At 41.6% G+C, this 17,593-nt stretch overlaps 1 protein-coding gene across 5 annotated transcripts in view; it reads left to right on the forward strand.

Moving 5' to 3' along the window:
• Window positions 1-17,593, forward strand: part of ARFGEF2 (ADP ribosylation factor guanine nucleotide exchange factor 2) — a 92,894-nt gene that overhangs the window by 15,468 nt on the left and 59,833 nt on the right. For all 5 annotated transcript variants that reach the window (XR_008997997.1, XR_005028040.2, XM_036902036.2 and 2 more), the window contains exons 4-6: window positions 13,198-13,344; window positions 14,253-14,432; window positions 14,744-14,978. Coding sequence is in view for 3 of the 5 variants with exons in the window: in XM_036902036.2 (XP_036757931.2) it covers window positions 13,198-13,344; window positions 14,253-14,432; window positions 14,744-14,978 (562 nt within the window). In the remaining 2 variants the exon portion in view is untranslated. The remainder of the gene's footprint in view (window positions 1-13,197; window positions 13,345-14,252; window positions 14,433-14,743; window positions 14,979-17,593) is intronic.

Consider the following 17,593-nt stretch of genomic DNA (forward strand, 5'->3'; position numbering starts at 1 on the left):
ACTGGACAGCACTTTAGCACTATGCTTGAGGGCCATTAAATGGCAAAACAAAACAAAACAAAAGGCAAAACACCAACAAAAAGGACAAAAATGTGAAAAACATGGCATTAAGTAGACCACAAAAACACTGCTTACAGCATGAGAGCTGAAACAAGGCAGAGCATCTTGTTGTTCAACCTCATCTGGGAAACTGTGCATCAAGTAATTCAACTTTTTCACTGCTCTTCGTGTGTCCAGAAGTGACCACAGAAGTGCCTCAAGTATTGATTTTGGACTTATAAATAAATTTTATTTAGTGGGTACATTTGCAAATACAGAGTCTGTGAATCATGAGGATCAACTGTGTTAGAGCCACATTGACCTTATTATAAATTACCTGTATTGACAGAGGCATGGAAGTGGAGAAGTCAGGGTGACATGTCCAATAACTACAGGTGGTAAAAGACAGAGGTGGGACTATAACTTTGGTTTCTCAATTCATGGTCCAGCATTCTCATATGTTTTTTCTTAACATCTATTCCTGAGGTTTCTTGTTACCTCAGCATTTATTTTTAATCCCAATGAGCAACCTACATCAATGAAGAAAGCTTGATAAACTTTAAAAATATATTGAAGAGATCTATAGTTTACCAGTACAGGTAATGAATAAATAAAACAAGATCAAATACAATGATGTGGATAAAGCACTTAGCTTGGGACTCAGCACAGGCTGAGCTTATTTATATGCTTCACTTTATTGCACTTTGCAGATACTGTGTTTTTTACACACTTGTGTAAAAGCTTTGTGACAACCTGTGTTGAACAACTCTGTGGGCACCATTTTTCCAATAGCATTTGCTGATTTCTTGTCTCTGTATCACAATTTAGTAATTCCCACAATATTTCAAACCTTGTCATGATTACTATGTTCATGGTGATCTGTGATCAGTCAGTGATCTTTGATGTTACTTTTGTAATTGTACCACACTAATCAGTCAGCAGCCATCAACACTGAGACGACCCTCCACCTGCAAAAAGACTTGCTGAATGCTCAGCTGATGGTTAGCATTTTTTAGCAATAAATATTTGTTAATTTGGGTATATACATTTTTTTAGACCTGATGTGATTGCACACTTACTAGACTATAGTATATAGTATAAACATAACATATTTACTTGTACTGGGAAACTAAAAAATTCATTTGACTCATAGCTATGCTCACTTTATTGCAGTGGTCTAAAACTGAGGCCACAGTATCTCTTAGGTATGCCTATACCTTCTAGAACAGGAATAGTGAATAGGTTCTGTACTATGATCGCTTAGAAGCTGTGTTGAAAGATACCTGAAGCTTCATCCAGGTTTCTTGAGAAAGTGCCATGATCAATTTGTTTTGTCTTCTGAGGCATGGGACTGGGCAGTGGAAATGCCACATTTTTGACATCACTAGTTTAATATTTACTCTGTTAATTTTTCTTTGATGTATCTATACTGAAAATTTGTGACAGTTTCTTCACAGAAGCAATTCTTCCAAACGAAAAGCCATTTTCACTCAATATAATTCTATACAGATTACCCTATGTGAAACATAATGAACCAAGAATTCTTCAGTGGCAGGCTCAAATCCTACTTTTATCCTAAAATATTTGTTGCTGCGAACATTTTCTAAGGAAATGTGGCATAAGTCTAATTGCAGTTGTTCCTTCCTCATGTTAAGGTTTAGTTTTGGAGCTGGTGTAGATAGCTAACATTATCAGTGTCCTGAGAACAGTGGCTAACATGTATTGAGTGCACTCAGCCTGTTCTGGGTCCTGTGGTAAGTGCTTTATCCACAGCATTGTGTTTAATCTTCCGAACAACCCTGAAGTACTTATTCTCCTCCTCACTGTAGAATTGAGAAAACTGAGGCTTAGAGAATAAAGGATCAACCCTGCCAAGTTCTCCTGGCCAGGAAGTGATAGAATTGGGTGGGAATCTAGAACTGGCCCCCAACTATATTCTTAACCTTAAACCACAGCCATAGCCTGCCACCTGCTTTTGTAAAGAAAGTTTCATTGGACTACAGCTGTCTTAATCTGCTCAGGCTGATACAATACCACAGACTGGGAGGCTGAAACAAGAGATGTTTATTTCCCACAGTTCTGGAGTCTGGGGTGTGTCCAAGATCAGGGTGCCAGCTGCCTCACTTCCTGGTGAAAGCTCTCTTCCTGGTTTGTAGACGGGCAGATTCTCACTGTGTCTTCACATGGTGGTAGAAAGAGCACTAGCTCTCTGATCGCTTACAGAGCACTAATCCCATCATGAGGACCCTACCCTCATAACCTCATAAACCTAAAAGCCTCCGCAGGGCTCCACCTCCCGCCTAATAACATCACACTGGAGGTTCAGGCTTCTTCATAGGAATGGGAGAACACAAACATTTGGTCCATAGCAATAGCTCAGCCCATCAGTTTATGTATCGTCTATGGCTGCTTTCCCACTGCTGTGACTGAGTTGAGTAGTTGAAATGGAAACTACAACCTGCAAAGCCTAAATATTTAATATGTGGTCCTTTACAGCAAAAGACTACTTGACCCCTACTCTTTTTTTTTTTTTTTTTTTTAAATAATTATTTTTTATTGAAGGGTAGTTGACGCACAGTATTACATTACATTAGTTTCAAGTGTACAACACAGTGGTAGAACATTTATATACATAATTCTAGGTTCCAGCTATCACCCTACCAAGCTGTTACAATATCTTGACTATATTCCTTATGCTATACATTACATCCCGGTTACTTATTTATTTTACCATTGGAAGTCTGTCCTTTTTTTTTTTTTTTTTTTTTTTGTGAGGGCATCTCTCATATTTATTGATCAAATGGTTGTTAACGACAATAAAATTCTGTATAGGGGAGTCAGTGCTCAATGCACAATCATTAATCCACCCCAAGCCTAATTTTCGTCAGTCTCCAATCTTCTGAGGCATAACAAACAAGTTCTTACATGTAGAACAAATTCTTACATAATGAATAAGTTACATAGTGAACAGTACAAGGGCAGCCATCACAGAAACCTTTGGTTTTGCTCATGCATTATGAACTCTAAACAGTCAGTTCAAATATGAATACTCATTTGGTTTTTATACTTGATTTATATGTGGATACCACATTTCTCTCTTTATTATTATTATTTTTAATAAAATGCTGAAGTGGTAGGTAGATACAAGATAAAGGTAGAAAACATAGTTTAGTGTTGTAAGAGAGCAAATGTAGATGATCAGGTGTGTGCCTGTAGACTATGTGTTAATCCAAGCTAGACCAGGGCAATAAAACATCCACGTATGCAGAAGATTTCTCTCAGAACAGGGGGGGTGAGGTTCTAAGCCTCACCTCTGTTGATCCCCAATTTCTCACCTGATGGCCCCCCTGCGACTGTGCCTGTCTTAGGTTGTTCCTCCCTTGAGGAATCTTACCTGTCTCTGGCTAACCAGTCATCTTCCGGGGCCATACAGGGAAATGTGAAGTTGGTAAGTGAGAGGGAAGCCTTATTGTTTGAAAAGGTTAGCTTTTTACTTCTTTGCATATTTATGCCCTGTGGCTTCTATGCCCAGCATTTGTCTTGAGGTATCTTTACCACTTGGAGGAGTTATGATACTCGGTAAATTTGATATGAGGCACGAATTCTATTTAAGGGTTGTAATTAGGAAGGAAGAAGAAAAGCTATAGAAGTAGCAGACGGAAGAAAACATGGGAAGATTGATTATTTCTTTGACATATCTTCTTGTAGAGTTACTTCAGCATATATAGGTTTTAAGCTACTACTTAAATTGCACACACACATTAACATAACAGGAGTATAGTTACATAACCAAAGCATATCTGTAATTACCAGCCATCTCCAGTGAAACCAAGAAAACCATTAAGGCACCTTAGGCATTTGTGAAAACTTATCTATGATATGGTGGATATTGTCCAACTGAACTTGAACAGTCTGAGAGAAATCAGACAAATTAAAACAACCCATTCCTGGGGACTGTTCACATGCCATATGTTCTTTTAACAGTAAATAGTCTGTAGTTGTAAGAGTTTGGAGCGCTACAATTTGCACTTCTCCAAATTCTTGGTTGAGTTCCAACAGTATAGATCCAGTCAAATTTGTTGTTTTACTGTGTGCACAGGCCAGCTTAGATATCTCCTTCCTCATTCCCATGGCAAGTCCAGGAACTGGTGGGATGAGTGCATCTACAGCTGTAGCAGTGCGTGGATCTTTGTTGGGGTTTTTTGATGATCATCTTCTGGCATGAGTCTTCCAGAGAGTGCTGATGTTGGAAGTTCTTTTTCATATCGTATCTTAGTTCATTTTCGGGGTAGCCCAATTAGGCTTTGATCTTCTGTATAAACACAAACAGACCCTTTGCCTACACTTTTATATGCCCTTTATACCCTTGTGTAGAACTCGTTGGAGGTTACCACACAGGAACAGCCCTTTTTTTTTTTTTTTTGCTTTGTTTTTGGTATCACTAATCTACACTTACATGACGAATATTATGTTTACTAGGCTCTCCCCTATACCAGGTCTCCCCTATAAACCCCTTTACAGTCACTGTCCATCAGCATAGCAAAATGTTGTAGAATCACTACTTGCCTTCTCTGTGTTGTACAGCCCTCCCTTTTCTCCTACCCCCCCATGTATGTTAATCTTAATACCCCCCTACTTCTCCCCCCCTTATCCCTCCCTACCCACCCATCCTCCCCAGTCCCTTTCCCTTTGGTACCTGTTAGTCCATTCTTGAGTTCTGTGATTTTGCTGCTGTTTTGTTCCTTCAGTTTTTCCTTTGTTCTTATATTCCACAGATAAGTGAAATCATTTGGTATTTCTCTTTCTCCGCTTGGCTTGTTTCACTGAGCATAATACCCTCCAGCTCCATCCATGTTGCTGCAAATGATTGGATTTGCCCTTTTCTTATGGCTGAGTAGTATTCCATTGTGTATATGTACCACATCTTCTTTATCCATTCATCTATTGATGGACATTTAGGTTGCTTCCAATTCTTGGCTATTGTAAATAGTGCTGCAATAAACATAGGGGTACATCTGTCTTTCTCAAACTTGATTGCTGCGTTCTTAGGGTAAATTCCTAGGAGTGCAATTCCTGGGTCAAATGGTAAGTCTGTTTTGAGCATTTTGATATACCTCCATACTGCTTTCCACAATGGTTGAACTAGTTTACATTCCCACCAGCAGTGTAGGAGGGTTCCCCTTTCTCCACAGCCTCGCCAACATTTGTTGTTGTTTGTCTTTTGGATGGCAGCCATCCTTACTGGTGTGAGGTGATACCTCATTGTAGTTTTAATTTGCATTTCTCTGATAATTAGCGATGTGGAGCATCTTTTCATGTGTCTGTTGGCCATCTGTATTTCTTTTTTGGAGAACTGTCTGTTCAGTTCCTCTGCCCATTTTTTAATTGGGTTATTTGTTTTTTGTTTGTTGAGGCGTGTGAGCTCCTTATATATTCTGGACGTCAAGCCTTTATCGGATGTGTCATTTTCAAATTTATTCTCCCATACTGTAGGGATCCTTCTTGTTCTATTGATGGTGTCTTTTGCTGTACAGAAGCTTTTCAGCTTAATATAGTCCCACTTACTCATTTTTGCTGTTGTTTTCCTTGCCCGGGGAGATATGTTCAAGAAGAGGTCACTCATGTTTATGTCTAAGAGGTTTTCGCCTATGTTTTCTTCCAAGAGTTTAATGGTTTCATGGCTTACATTCAGGTCTTTGATCCATTTTGAGTTTACTTTTGTATATGGGGTTAGACAATGGTCCAGTTTCATTCTCCTACATGTAGCTGTCCAGTTTTGCCAGCACCACCTGTTGAAGAGACTGTCATTTCGCCATTGTATGTCCATGGCTCCTTTATCAAATATTAATTGACCATATATGTCTGGGTTAATGTCTGGATTCTCTAGTCTGTTCCATTGGTCTGTGGCTCTGCTCTTGTGCCAGTACCAAATTGTCTTGATTACTATGGCTTTATAGTAGAGCTTGAAGTTGGGGAGTGAGATCCCCCCTACTTTATTCTTCTTTCTCAGGATTGCTTTGGCTATTCGGGGTCTTTTGTGTTTCCATATGAATTTTTGAATTATTTGTTCCAGTTCCTTGAAGAATGTTGCTGGTAGTTTCATAGGGATTGCATCAAATCTGTATATTGCTTTGGGCAGGATGGCCATTTTGACAATATTAATTCTTCCTAGCCACGAGCATGGGATGAGTTTCCATCTGTTAGTGTCCCCTTTAATTTCTCTTAAGAGTGACTTGTAGTTTTCAGAGTATAAGTCTTTCACTTCTTTGGTTAGGTTTATTCCTAGGTATTTTATTTTTTTTGATGCAATTGTGAATGGAGTTGTTTTCCTGATTTCTCTTTCTGTTGGTTCATTGTTAGTATATAGGAAAGCCACAGATTTCTGTGTGTTGATTTTGTATCCTGCAACTTTGCTGTATTCCGATATCAGTTCTGGTAGTTTTGGGGTGGAGTCTTTAGGGTTTTTTATGTACAGTATCATGTCATCTGCAAATAGTGACAGTTTAACTTCTTCTTTACCAATCTGGATTCCTTGTATTTCTTTGTTTTGTCTGATTGCCGTGGCTAGGACCTCCAGTACTATGTTAAATAACAGTGGAGAGAGTGGGCATCCCTGTCTAGTTCCCGATCTCAGCGGAAATGCTTTCAGCTTCTCGCTGTTCAATATAATGTTGGCTGTGGGTTTATCATAGATGGCCTTTATTATGTTGAGGTACTTGCCCTCTATTCCCATTTTGCTGAGAGTTTTTAACATGAATGGATGTTGAACTTTGTCAAATGCTTTTTCAGCATCTATGGAGATGATCATGTGGTTTTTGTCTTTCTTTTTGTTGATGTGGTGGATGATGTTGATGGACTTTCGAATGTTGTACCATCCTTGCATCCCTGGGATGAATCCCACTTGGTCATGGTGTATGATCCTTGTGATGTATTTTTGAATTCGGTTTGCTAATATTTTGTTGAGTATTTTTGCATCTACGTTCATCAGGGATATTGGTCTGTAGTTTTCTTTTTTGGTGGGGTCTTTGCCTGGTTTTGGTATTAGGGTGATGTTAGCTTCATAGAATGAGTTTGGGAGTATCCCCTCCTCCTCTATTTTTTGGAAAACTCTAAGGAGAATGGGTATTATGTCTTCCCTGTATGTCTGATAAAATTCCGAGGTAAATCCATCTGGCCCGGGGGTTTTGTTCTTTGGTAGTTTTTTGATTACCGCTTCAATTTCGTTGCTGGTAATTGGTCTGTTTAGATTTTCTGTTTCTTCCTGGGTCAATCTTGGAAGGTTATATTTTTCTAGGAAGTTGTCCATTTCTCCTAGGTTTCCCAGCTTGTTAGCATATAGGTTTTCATAGTATTCTCCAATAATTCTTTGCATTTCCGTGGGGTCCGTCGTGATTTTTCCTTTCTCGTTTCTGATACTGTTGATTTGTGTTGACTCTCTTTTCTTCTTAATAAGTCTGGCTATAGGCTTATCTATTTTGTTTATTTTCTCGAAGAACCAGCTCTTGGTTTCATTGATTTTTGCTATTGTTTTATTCTTCTCAATTTTATTTATTTCTTCTTTGATCTTTATTATGTCCCTCCTTCTGCTGACCTTAGGCCTCATTTGTTCTTCTTTTTCCAATTTCGATAATTGTGACATTAGACCATTCATTTGGGATTGCTCTTCCTTTTTTAAATATGCTTGGATTGCTATATACTTTCCTCTTAAGACTGCTTTTGCTGTGTCCCACAGAAGTTGGGGCTTAGTGTTGTTGTTGTCATTTGTTTCCATATATTGCTGGATCTCCATTTTGATTTGGTCATTGATCCATTGATTATTTAGGAGCGTGTTGTTAAGCCTCCATGTGTTTGTGAGCCTCTTTGCTTTCTTTGTGCAGTTTATTTCTAGTTTTATGCCTTTGTGGTCTGAAAAGTTGGTTGGTAGGATTTCAATCTTTTGGAATTTACTGAGGCTCTTTTTGTGGCCTAGTATGTGGTCTATTCTGGAGAATGTTCCATGTGCACTTGAGAAGAATGTATATCCCGCTGCTTTTGGATGTAGAGTTCTATAGATGTCTATTAGGTCCATCTGCTCTACTGTGTTGTTCAGTGCTTCCGTGTCCTTACTTATTTTCTGCCCGGTGGATCTATCCTTTGGGGTGAGTGGTGTGTTGAAGTCTCCTAGAATGAATGCATTGCAGTCTATATCCCCCTTTAGTTCTGTTAGTATTTGTTTCACATATGCTGGTGCTCCTGTGTTGGGTGCATATATATTTAGAATGGTTATATCCTCTTGTTTGACTGAGCCCTTTATCATTATGTAGTGTCCTTCTTTATCTCTTGTTACTTTCTTTGTTTTGAAGTCTATTTTGTCTGATATTAGTACTGCAACCCCTGCTTTCTTCTCACTGTTGTTTGCTTGAAATATGTTTTTCCATCCCTTGACTTTTAGTCTGTACATGTCTTTGGGTTTGAGGTGAGTTTCTTGTAAGCAGCATATAGATGGGTCTTGCTTTTTTATCCATTCTGTTACTCTGTGTCTTTTGATTGGTGCATTCGACCCATTAACACTTAGGGTGACTATTGAAAGATATGTACTTATTGCCATTGCAGGCTTTAAATTCGTGGTTACCAAAGGTTCAAGGTTAGCCTCTTTAGTATCTTACTGCCTAACTTAGCTCGCTTATTGAGCTGTTATATACACTACCTGGAGATTCTTTTCTTCTCTCCCTTCTTGTTCCTCCTCCTCGATTCTTCATATGTTGGGTGTTTTGTGCTGTGCTCTTTCTAGGAGTGCTCCCATCTAGAGCAGTCCCTGTAAGATGTTCTGTAGAGGTGGTTTGTGGAAAGCAAATTCCCTCAGCTTTTGTTTGTCTGGGAATTGTTTAATCCCACCGTCATATTTGAATGATAGTCGTGCTGGATACAGTATCCTTGGTTCAAGGCCCTTCTGTTTCATTGTATTAAATATATCATGCCATTCTCTTCTGGCCTGTAGGATTTCTGTTGAGAAATCTGACGTTAGCCTGATGGGTTTCCCTTTATAGGTGACCTTTTTCTCTCTAGCTGCCTTTAACACTCTTTCCTTGTCCTTGATCTTTGCCATTTTAATTATTATGTGTCTTGGTGTTGCCCTTCTTGGATCCTTTCTGTTGGGGGTTCTGTGTATTTCCGTGGTCTGTTCGATTACTTCCTCCCCCAGTGTGGGGAAGTTTTCAGCAATTATTTCTTCTAAGATACTTTCCATCTCTTTTCCTCTCTCTTCTTCTTCTGGGACCCCTATAATACGGATATTGTTCCTTTTGGATTGGTCACATAGTTCTCTTAATATTGTTTCATTCCTGGAGATCCTTTTGTCTCTCTCTATGTCAGCTTCTATGCGTTCCTGTTCTCTGATTTCAATTCCATCAATGGCCTCTTGCATTCTATCCATTCTGCTTATAAACCCGTCCAGAGTTTGTTTCATTTCTGCGATCTCCTTTCTGGCATCTGTTATCTCCTTCCGGACTTCATCCCATTTCTCTTGTGTATTTCTCTGCATCTCTGTCAGCATGTTTATGATTCTTATTTTGAATTCTTTTTCAGGGAGACTGGTTAGGTCTGTCTCCTTCTCTGGTGTTGTCTCTGTGATCTTTGTCTGCCTGTAGCTTTGCCTTTTCATGGTGATAGGAATAGTCTGCAGAACTGGGACCGGCTGGAAGGACTTCCTTTCTTGTTGGTTTGTGGCCCTCCTCTCCTGGGAGAACAGCGGCCTCTAGTGGCTTGTGCTGCGCAGCTGCGCGCAGACAGGGTTTCTGCTTCCTGCCCGGCTGCTATGGAGTTAATCTCCGCTGTTGCTGTGGGCGTGGCCTGGCTCGGGCAGCTACTCCAAAATGGTGGAGTCGCGTTGGAGCAGGAGCGGCTGGGAGGCTATTTATCTCCGTAAGGGGCCTCCCTGCTCCCTGCAGCCCAGGGGTTAGGGTGCCCAGAGATCCCGGATTCCCTACCTCTGGATTAAGTGACCCGCCCTGCCCCTTTAAGACTTCCAAAAAGCACCCGCCAAAACAAAACAACGCCCACCAAAAAAAAAAGAAAAAAAAAATTTTAATTAAAAAAAAAAAAAAAGTTTTTAATTAAAAAAAAAAAAAAAATGTGGTCGTTCGTTTTTCTTTATTCTGCGGTGCCAGCCTCAGGCCTCTGCTCACCGGTCTTTCTGCCCTGTTTCCCTAGTATTGGGGTCCCTATCCCTTTAAGACTTCCAAAAAGCGCTAGCCAAAACAAAACAGCAAAAAAGCAAAAAAAAAATGGTCGCGCGCTTTTCTTATGTCCTCTGTCGCCCAGCCTCCAGTGCCTGCTCACTGTTCTTGCTGCCCTGTTTTCCCAGTATCGAGGGCCCTGCACTCTGGCCCGGATGGCTGGGGCTGGGTGCTCGGCAGTCCTGGGCTCCGTCTCCCTCCCGCTCTGCCTGCTCTTCTCCCGCCGGGAGCTGGGGGGGAGGGGCGCTCGGCTCCCGCGGGGCCGGGGCTTGTATCTTACCCCCTTCGCGAGTCGCTGGGTTCTCTCAGGTGCGGATGTGGTCTGGATATTGTCCTGTGTCCTCTGGTCTTTATTCTAGGAAGGGTTGTCTTTGTTATATTTTCATAGATATATGTTGTTTTGGGAGGAGATTTCCGCTGCTCTACTCACGCCGCCATCTTCTCCCCCTCCCTCCCCCCACTCTTAACTGTAACTCTGTTGTTCTGAACTTTTTAAGTAAAAATATGCTGTTTTCCTGGGAATATGTTTCTGGGATTTTGTGTATGTGATTTCTAATGAAAACTGACGTGGTTCTCTGCTTCAGCCCACTGTCTTGACTTGAGTTGTAAATTCAAAGGTGCCATACCTGTCTTGGAGCTTAGGATATATGGTTAGCTCTTTTTTGCGAATAGAAGTTCTCTGTAATTTAATACGTATACTAGGATTTCTTGAGTTAATATACAAAATGTGTCATCTTTTTTGTGACTTTAGAAAGTGGCTAGGTGCTCCCTGCAATACTGAGTGAAAAACTTCATTTCCTTAATGATAGTTGTCCTTGGAAAGCCTGTTTGACTGGATTTTCACAGCATGTGAGAGGTAACTTCTGTCTTAGAAATGGAAGACCAGCATCTATGGGTAAAGGTTGGTTTTGACAGAATTAAAACCAGGTGCAGACACATCCACATTCTGCCCTGGGTCTTTAAAGGTGTCCTTCTTTGAGCTTGGAGAGGTGGTATGAGGGCAGAGGTGCTTCTGGGTTTGGTTTGCCCTGAGCAGTTAGCTCACAGTTCCTGCTCCCCACTTGGAGAAGACTTCCCCTGCGGCTCACTCCTACCAGATGATAAAGATTCTCTGTTTTCCTTTCCTTCAGCACCTGGACTGCACACACTTCCCCAAGGCCAGGACCAGGGGAAGGAGCAGTAGGGTTCAGTCTTGTCTAGAGAGTGAACTGCAGGTTTTTCTGGGCACATATCGATAACAAAATTTTTTTGAGAATATCCTCCTAATACACTTATATTTCTTCAATTACAAGATTAGGTGCATGTACTACTGTTAAAAAATTACATACATTATTCAACATCAAAAATACAACTTTTAATGGATAAGATTAAAATAGGTATAGAGTATTCGAATATTTCCTTTTCTACATCCCAGTGAACACTCAGGAAACCACTGGTCTAAGCTGTCCTGTTCATACTACAAGTATTATCTTCTAGCTCTTATTTCTAGAAAACTTTGGATATTTGAAATGTACATTTTAAAATCCGTTTGTAATTATTTAATTTGTAAATAACTACATTCTCCGTTAAAAATTGGACTGGATCTGCAGTGTGTGCAGCCCCTTCTGCTCATACAGTCACTCAGCCCACTGGTATCATATTTCTACCCTCAGCCACTCTGTCTTAATCTGGTTTTTCTGCTTATTGAACAGCAGCACTTTCATAGCTAACCATGGGGCAGAGTCTGCAGAGTGCCAGGTCTTCCTGTCGCAGTGAGATAACATCAGGATTATCTGTGTGCACACAGAAGCAAGAATGTGACAAGCCAGAAACCTTAAAGGAGAACGGAACAGAGTTTTTTAAGAGTCTTACACTAAGTCACTGGAAGCAGAGAATGCCTTAGAATTTATGTATCCCAGAGGGGTTGTGTCAGATGAGTGGTTCTTTTATCTGGTCAACTGTAAAAATAACCTGGATAGCTTGGAGGCAAACACTGATTCCCCGGCTTCACTGTCAGAAGTTCTAGTTCAGTAGGTCTGGGTTAAAGTCCAGAAATCTGTATTTTTAATGAGCTTCCTCAGGCTATTCTGCATCTAAGCCAGGCTTGGAAATCATCCTGCCCTGGCCTGTGCATCCCCTTCTAACTCTCCAATTCTCCATGATGAAATCCACATCATGAGTGAGGAGGCCCTGTAGGCCGCCTCTGCAAGGTGGCCCCTGTCCAAACCAATCTGTCAGCTGTCTGAGTGGGCATGGCCCAAACAGCCACTCATCTTTTCAACCACTTGGGTAACACTGACAATGTAGGTGGAGGATTAGGTTAGTGTTTTTACTTAACTTTTACAATGGAAAATATACTGACATGATTCAGTATTCAAAATGAGCGAAAGTGTGTGCTGTGAAGTGACTTAGCCCCACCCCTGCTCACAGCTGCTTTATTCCCCTCAGTGAAAACGTGTTATCATTAGTTTCGTTTCTTCCTATTTGAAGAAAAACAATATTTTTAACACCTTGAGATATAATTCACATGCATACAGTTCACCCATTTAAAGTGATTTTCCTACATTGACAGAGTTGTGTAGCCATCAATCATCACAGTGTAATTTTAGACCACGTTCATCACCTCAGAAAGAAGCCCTGTGCTCATCAGCAGTCCCTCCCCATTTTTCTCCAATACTCCCAGTTCTACACTACTTTGCATCTCTATTACGTATAGTTTTTAATCTCTCAATTTTTTGCACAAGTGGTTTTGTTACTGGGAACTGTCCGCAGTGCCTGTTCCACCATCATGGGGCTCTTCTGCCATTGGGAGATGCACACTGCACCCTCAGAGTAGCTGTGCCCCCCCTTCCCAGGGAGCAGAGGGATCTGTGGGAACTGGAAGTTAAAGGCCTTGCTCACTGGCATCTGGTGCATCAGTCCTGGCCTGGCAGAAATGTCTCATCTCCATTCTTCCTGTGTTTAGAAACTCCTGGCATATGGGCACATCACAGGCAACGCCCCCGACAGTGGAGCCCCAGGAAAGCGGCTGATCGACAGGATTGTTGAAACCATTTGCAATTGCTTTCAGGGCCCTCAGACCGATGAAGGAGTTCAGTTACAAATAATTAAGGTATTTTTGTTTGTTTGCTGAGTCTGGATTTTAAATCAGAAAGCTAGTCCCCTTTGGGAAATTGGATTTCTAATTTTACCATGTGCTAGTCATGTCAGATGGTGCTGAGCTGGAACAGAAAACTGTAAGCAAAACTTAGATCTTCTGTGAAGTGTCACAATTTATTAGCATAGACTGAGACAAGAAGAGTGAAACCAGGTGTGTTTTCAAAGCAAGTCATTCCCCTAATAGCAACATAAATTTCTTGTGAATTAAGTTGGCTTGAAATCTTCTAGTCTCTCTCCTTGAAATTCTGGATTCCCATTCTGCCATTTCTCAGCAGGTCCTTGTTGATATTCTTATCACCAGTTTGCCCTTTGTCCTCTTGTCTCTGCATTCCATTCCCCTGTTCCATTTCTGCTGCCAGGAATGGTTTGGCATGGAGTGGTACCTACCGTCTGCTTGTTGGAGAAAAGGCTCAGATGGGTGTAGCCAGTGTTCCACATCTTAAGTCCTGAATCTGTTAGTTTTGTGAGGGAAGCCACACCTTTCCCAAAGCTTTCTTAAAAACCGACCAGGGAACTGGGAAACTGCCCATCAACACATGTATATTTTGTGATTAATATAAGAGAGATCAAGTTGGAACATTTTCCCTCCTGAGAAAAGTGTATTTTTGGCTTTTTAAAACATAAGCTGATAGAAAGCCCACTTGAACACAACTTAATTACTTCAAATGCTTTGGATTTTATGAAGTTAAATTATCTTTAAACTCATGGTACTAATCATCCTGTTTAGTTTTCAGAGTCACTTCTTAAAATTACAAAACAAAACAAAAACAAAAACAAAATCCTGTAGGAAGGTTTGGCTGTGGGTGGGAGGAAGGGAGGTGGCTGTTCATGAAGATGAAGGTTGAAGATTTTTTGTTTTAGGCTCTTCTGACAGCAGTGACGTCCCCACACATTGAAATTCATGAAGGTACCATCCTGCAGACAGTTAGGACATGTTACAATATCTATCTGGCCAGCAAAAACCTCATCAATCAGACCACTGCCAAGGCTACCCTTACTCAGATGCTGAACGTCATTTTCACCCGCATGGAAAACCAAGTGGTGAGTGGTACCGATTACCAGTTGCTGGGGGTGGGCCGTCATCCCACACTGTGAGCTGTTTCATGTGTGGCCTTCCTCCTGTGAATTCTCTGTACTCGCTTTTTTTTGTTGCAGAGAGATAAAGCAGAGAAAATCTAGCATGGGTTTTGGAATTTGCATTCAGAACTTTCTTTGAGTTTGTCAAAGGAATATATTCCCTCTAAAATTTTATCTTTGTTAGGAATTTTTTAAGCAACAGGCTGGTGTATTTTCTGTTCCTTATCAAAATGGTGGGACCATTTAGATTGAATTCTTTCTTTCTTGACTTTAAGTTGCAGGAGGCCAGAGAATTGGAAAAATCAATCCAGTCAAAACCCCAGTCCCCTGTGAGCCAAGTTGCAGCAATGTCCCCAAAGTTCAGTCACCTGAAGCAGAACCAGGCACAAAGCAAACCAACAACTCCTGAAAAAACAGAGTTAACCAATGGTGAACATGCCAGGAGTGGTTCTGGAAAAGTGAGCTCAGAGAATGGAGATGCGCCCCGAGAGCGAGGCCCGTCACTGTCAGGTACGCCCTGTGCATCGTCCCCTTCTGTGTCTGATCCTGTGTCTGAAGGGCAGATGAAGGTGCCTGGTAGCATCTGCCGGAAACCTCTAATAGCAGCTCATGTATTTCTGGGTCTTCACCTTTGCTTTGCTTTTAAGAGGCACAACCAGCGAGGCATGATGTCTAGTGTATTGAGCTACTGCTTCTTGGTGGCACTTCAGTGCAGTGGGTTCGGTTTGGGCTGCTTATCTCCCAGTAGTTATTTGGGTGGTTAGTCATCTTACCTGCCCAGAGGACAAGGGGTCATGTGTGTACAGGGTCTCCATGCCTTGCCCACTGCCTGGCAGTTAGTGACTCCTCACAGACCTCTAGAAGAGGCAGTGATGAAGTGCATTACTTGTTTTGTTTGCTTTTTTAAATGAAGAGATATCCTATACCTGCTTATAGTCTTTAAGTAAATAAGACATTAGGCATGAAATCTTGGATTGGGTTATCATTAGATTGTTTCTGAATGTTTGCATGTCTCCATGGGCAGTTAGTGTGAACTTGATCCCAAATTCATATTTTTTTCAGGAATGTACCTTCCTGAGTAATTTTGTCAAATGATCCTTTACTCTAGCTGGTTCTACACAGACTATCTGGCCCATCTTTGTAATTGATCTCATGTCTTCTGTCACCCCACTGCTAGTGACCTCTGTTGGTAGTATGTTCCCTGCTGGAGTGCACACACTAGAGCAGCTTTTGTTCGTCTGTAGTTTACCAGAAGGCTTGGCATGTATAGGGATGAAGCAAGGCCCACCCTCTATATCTGGCATCATCTTTGCTTTCTTAACTCCCAGGGCAGGGACGGGGTTTTTACTGTAACCTTTATCAGGCTGTGGTCAATCAATAAAAATTAATAATTAACCACAATGTAGTAAGTATTGCTGTGCAGATAAAAAAGCAGGTCTCTCTTAGCTGCATGAAAGTGCTTCTATACAGCCCATTTTCTATGTGGCAGCCAGAGTGATCTCTTAAAAGCATGAATTGAATCATGACCCTCCTCTGCCTAAGCCCCTTGGTAATTTTCCATCCTGTCCCATTCAGAGTGCAGTCTGTGCCTGCCCACCCCCCCTGGCTTCCAAGGCGCTGTATGGCTTGACCCCTGCCCAACTCTGTCCCTCTTACATGTCTTCCCCTGGTCTGGTGCAGGCACTCAGGCAGAGTTCCAGTCCTGCAGGTGGCATGCTTGCTCCTGGTGCTTTGCACTTCCTGCCCCTTCCCTGCCTCCCCCCACCTGCTTAATCTTTAGGTCTCTCAAACTAATCACCCTTTCTGACACTCCTGTCCCATTGTCCTCTTTTCTTCATAGCACTTACCAGTATCTGAAAGTACTAAAGGGTTTAGTTGTTCCCAGTCTGAGACCTAGGCCTCCCTGTTCACCACTATATTCCCAACATCTGGCATTCCCAACCCAGCACACATGGCAGATAACTGAGGAAATACATTTTTTTGAATGAATGGGAGTGGGACTTAATTTCTAGAGTCAAGTTTTGAAGAAATGCAGTAACTTAAAATTCTGCTGTGGCAAATTTTGCTGCCGGTACTTGGTGCCCCCACTTCCCCCTCGAGGCTCCTCCCAAGAACTCAGGGATCAGATGGCCCGTGAGAATCAAACCACAAACCTGGCAGGTAGTGGGTCAGAACGGAGATATGCTGTCAGCCTTCAAAAGAGCAAATGGCTTCCAGTTCTCAAAATGTGGCTCTAAAGAAAGAACAGGTTCTTCAGAAGACGGGTTGAACAGCCCTGGAAGCCAGGGAGGAAGGATAGCCTGAGAAAGCAGGTGGCTGAACGTGCTAGTCCTGGGAGACAGTGCCCAAGGCTGGAGTCCAGCCTCTCAAGGCCCAGTAGAGTCCTGGGCTCAATTGCCTCTGTGATAGAGACAGTGGCTCTCAGTGGGCTCCAGCCTGTGGTGATCACCATCAGCAGCTGCCTCAGACTAGCCCGGCCCTCGGCCAGGTGCTTTGCTCACTCACTGAGCACTCAACATACTTTTTTTTTTTTAAACTGTGTAACTAACTGGTAACCCTCCCCATGCCCTTCCTGGGATAATTTGCCTCCCAGTGAAATTTGCATGGATGGAGGCAATTCACCCAAACCTGAGTGTCTCTTCCCTTAGCACTTTTCCTCCTAATTTGATAAATTGATTATTTGTAAGTTTTATCAGCCTGCCCAATAAGTGGATCAGATCTTTGTAAACTCACAAAATGAGATTTTTGAGCCTGAGTGTGATAGCTTATGTGAATTTTGGGGCATGGCCATCAGCCTTCCTGAGGGGACCTCATCCCATTTGTCCATTCATACTTCTACTGATTTCCCAACTATTCGTGTCAGTTATTTTAAAAAACAGCGTTATTGAGATAAAATTCACCCATTTAAAATGTACAGTTCAGTTTTGTCGTATGTTCACGGTTGTGCAACAATCACCACAGTCAGCACTAGAACATTTTCATTGCACCCAGGAGAAGCGCTGCGCCCATTAGCAGTCAGTCAACATCTTTTAAGTTCACTTTTAAGATTCTGACTTTTTTTTTTTTTCAGTAAACAGGAAAAGGGATCTTTTTTTATTAATAAAGTATAAAATCTTCAACAAAGA

Source organism: Manis pentadactyla, chromosome 5 (assembly GCF_030020395.1).
Source record: "Manis pentadactyla isolate mManPen7 chromosome 5, mManPen7.hap1, whole genome shotgun sequence".
In the NCBI taxonomy this organism is placed as follows: domain Eukaryota; kingdom Metazoa; phylum Chordata; class Mammalia; order Pholidota; family Manidae; genus Manis; species Manis pentadactyla.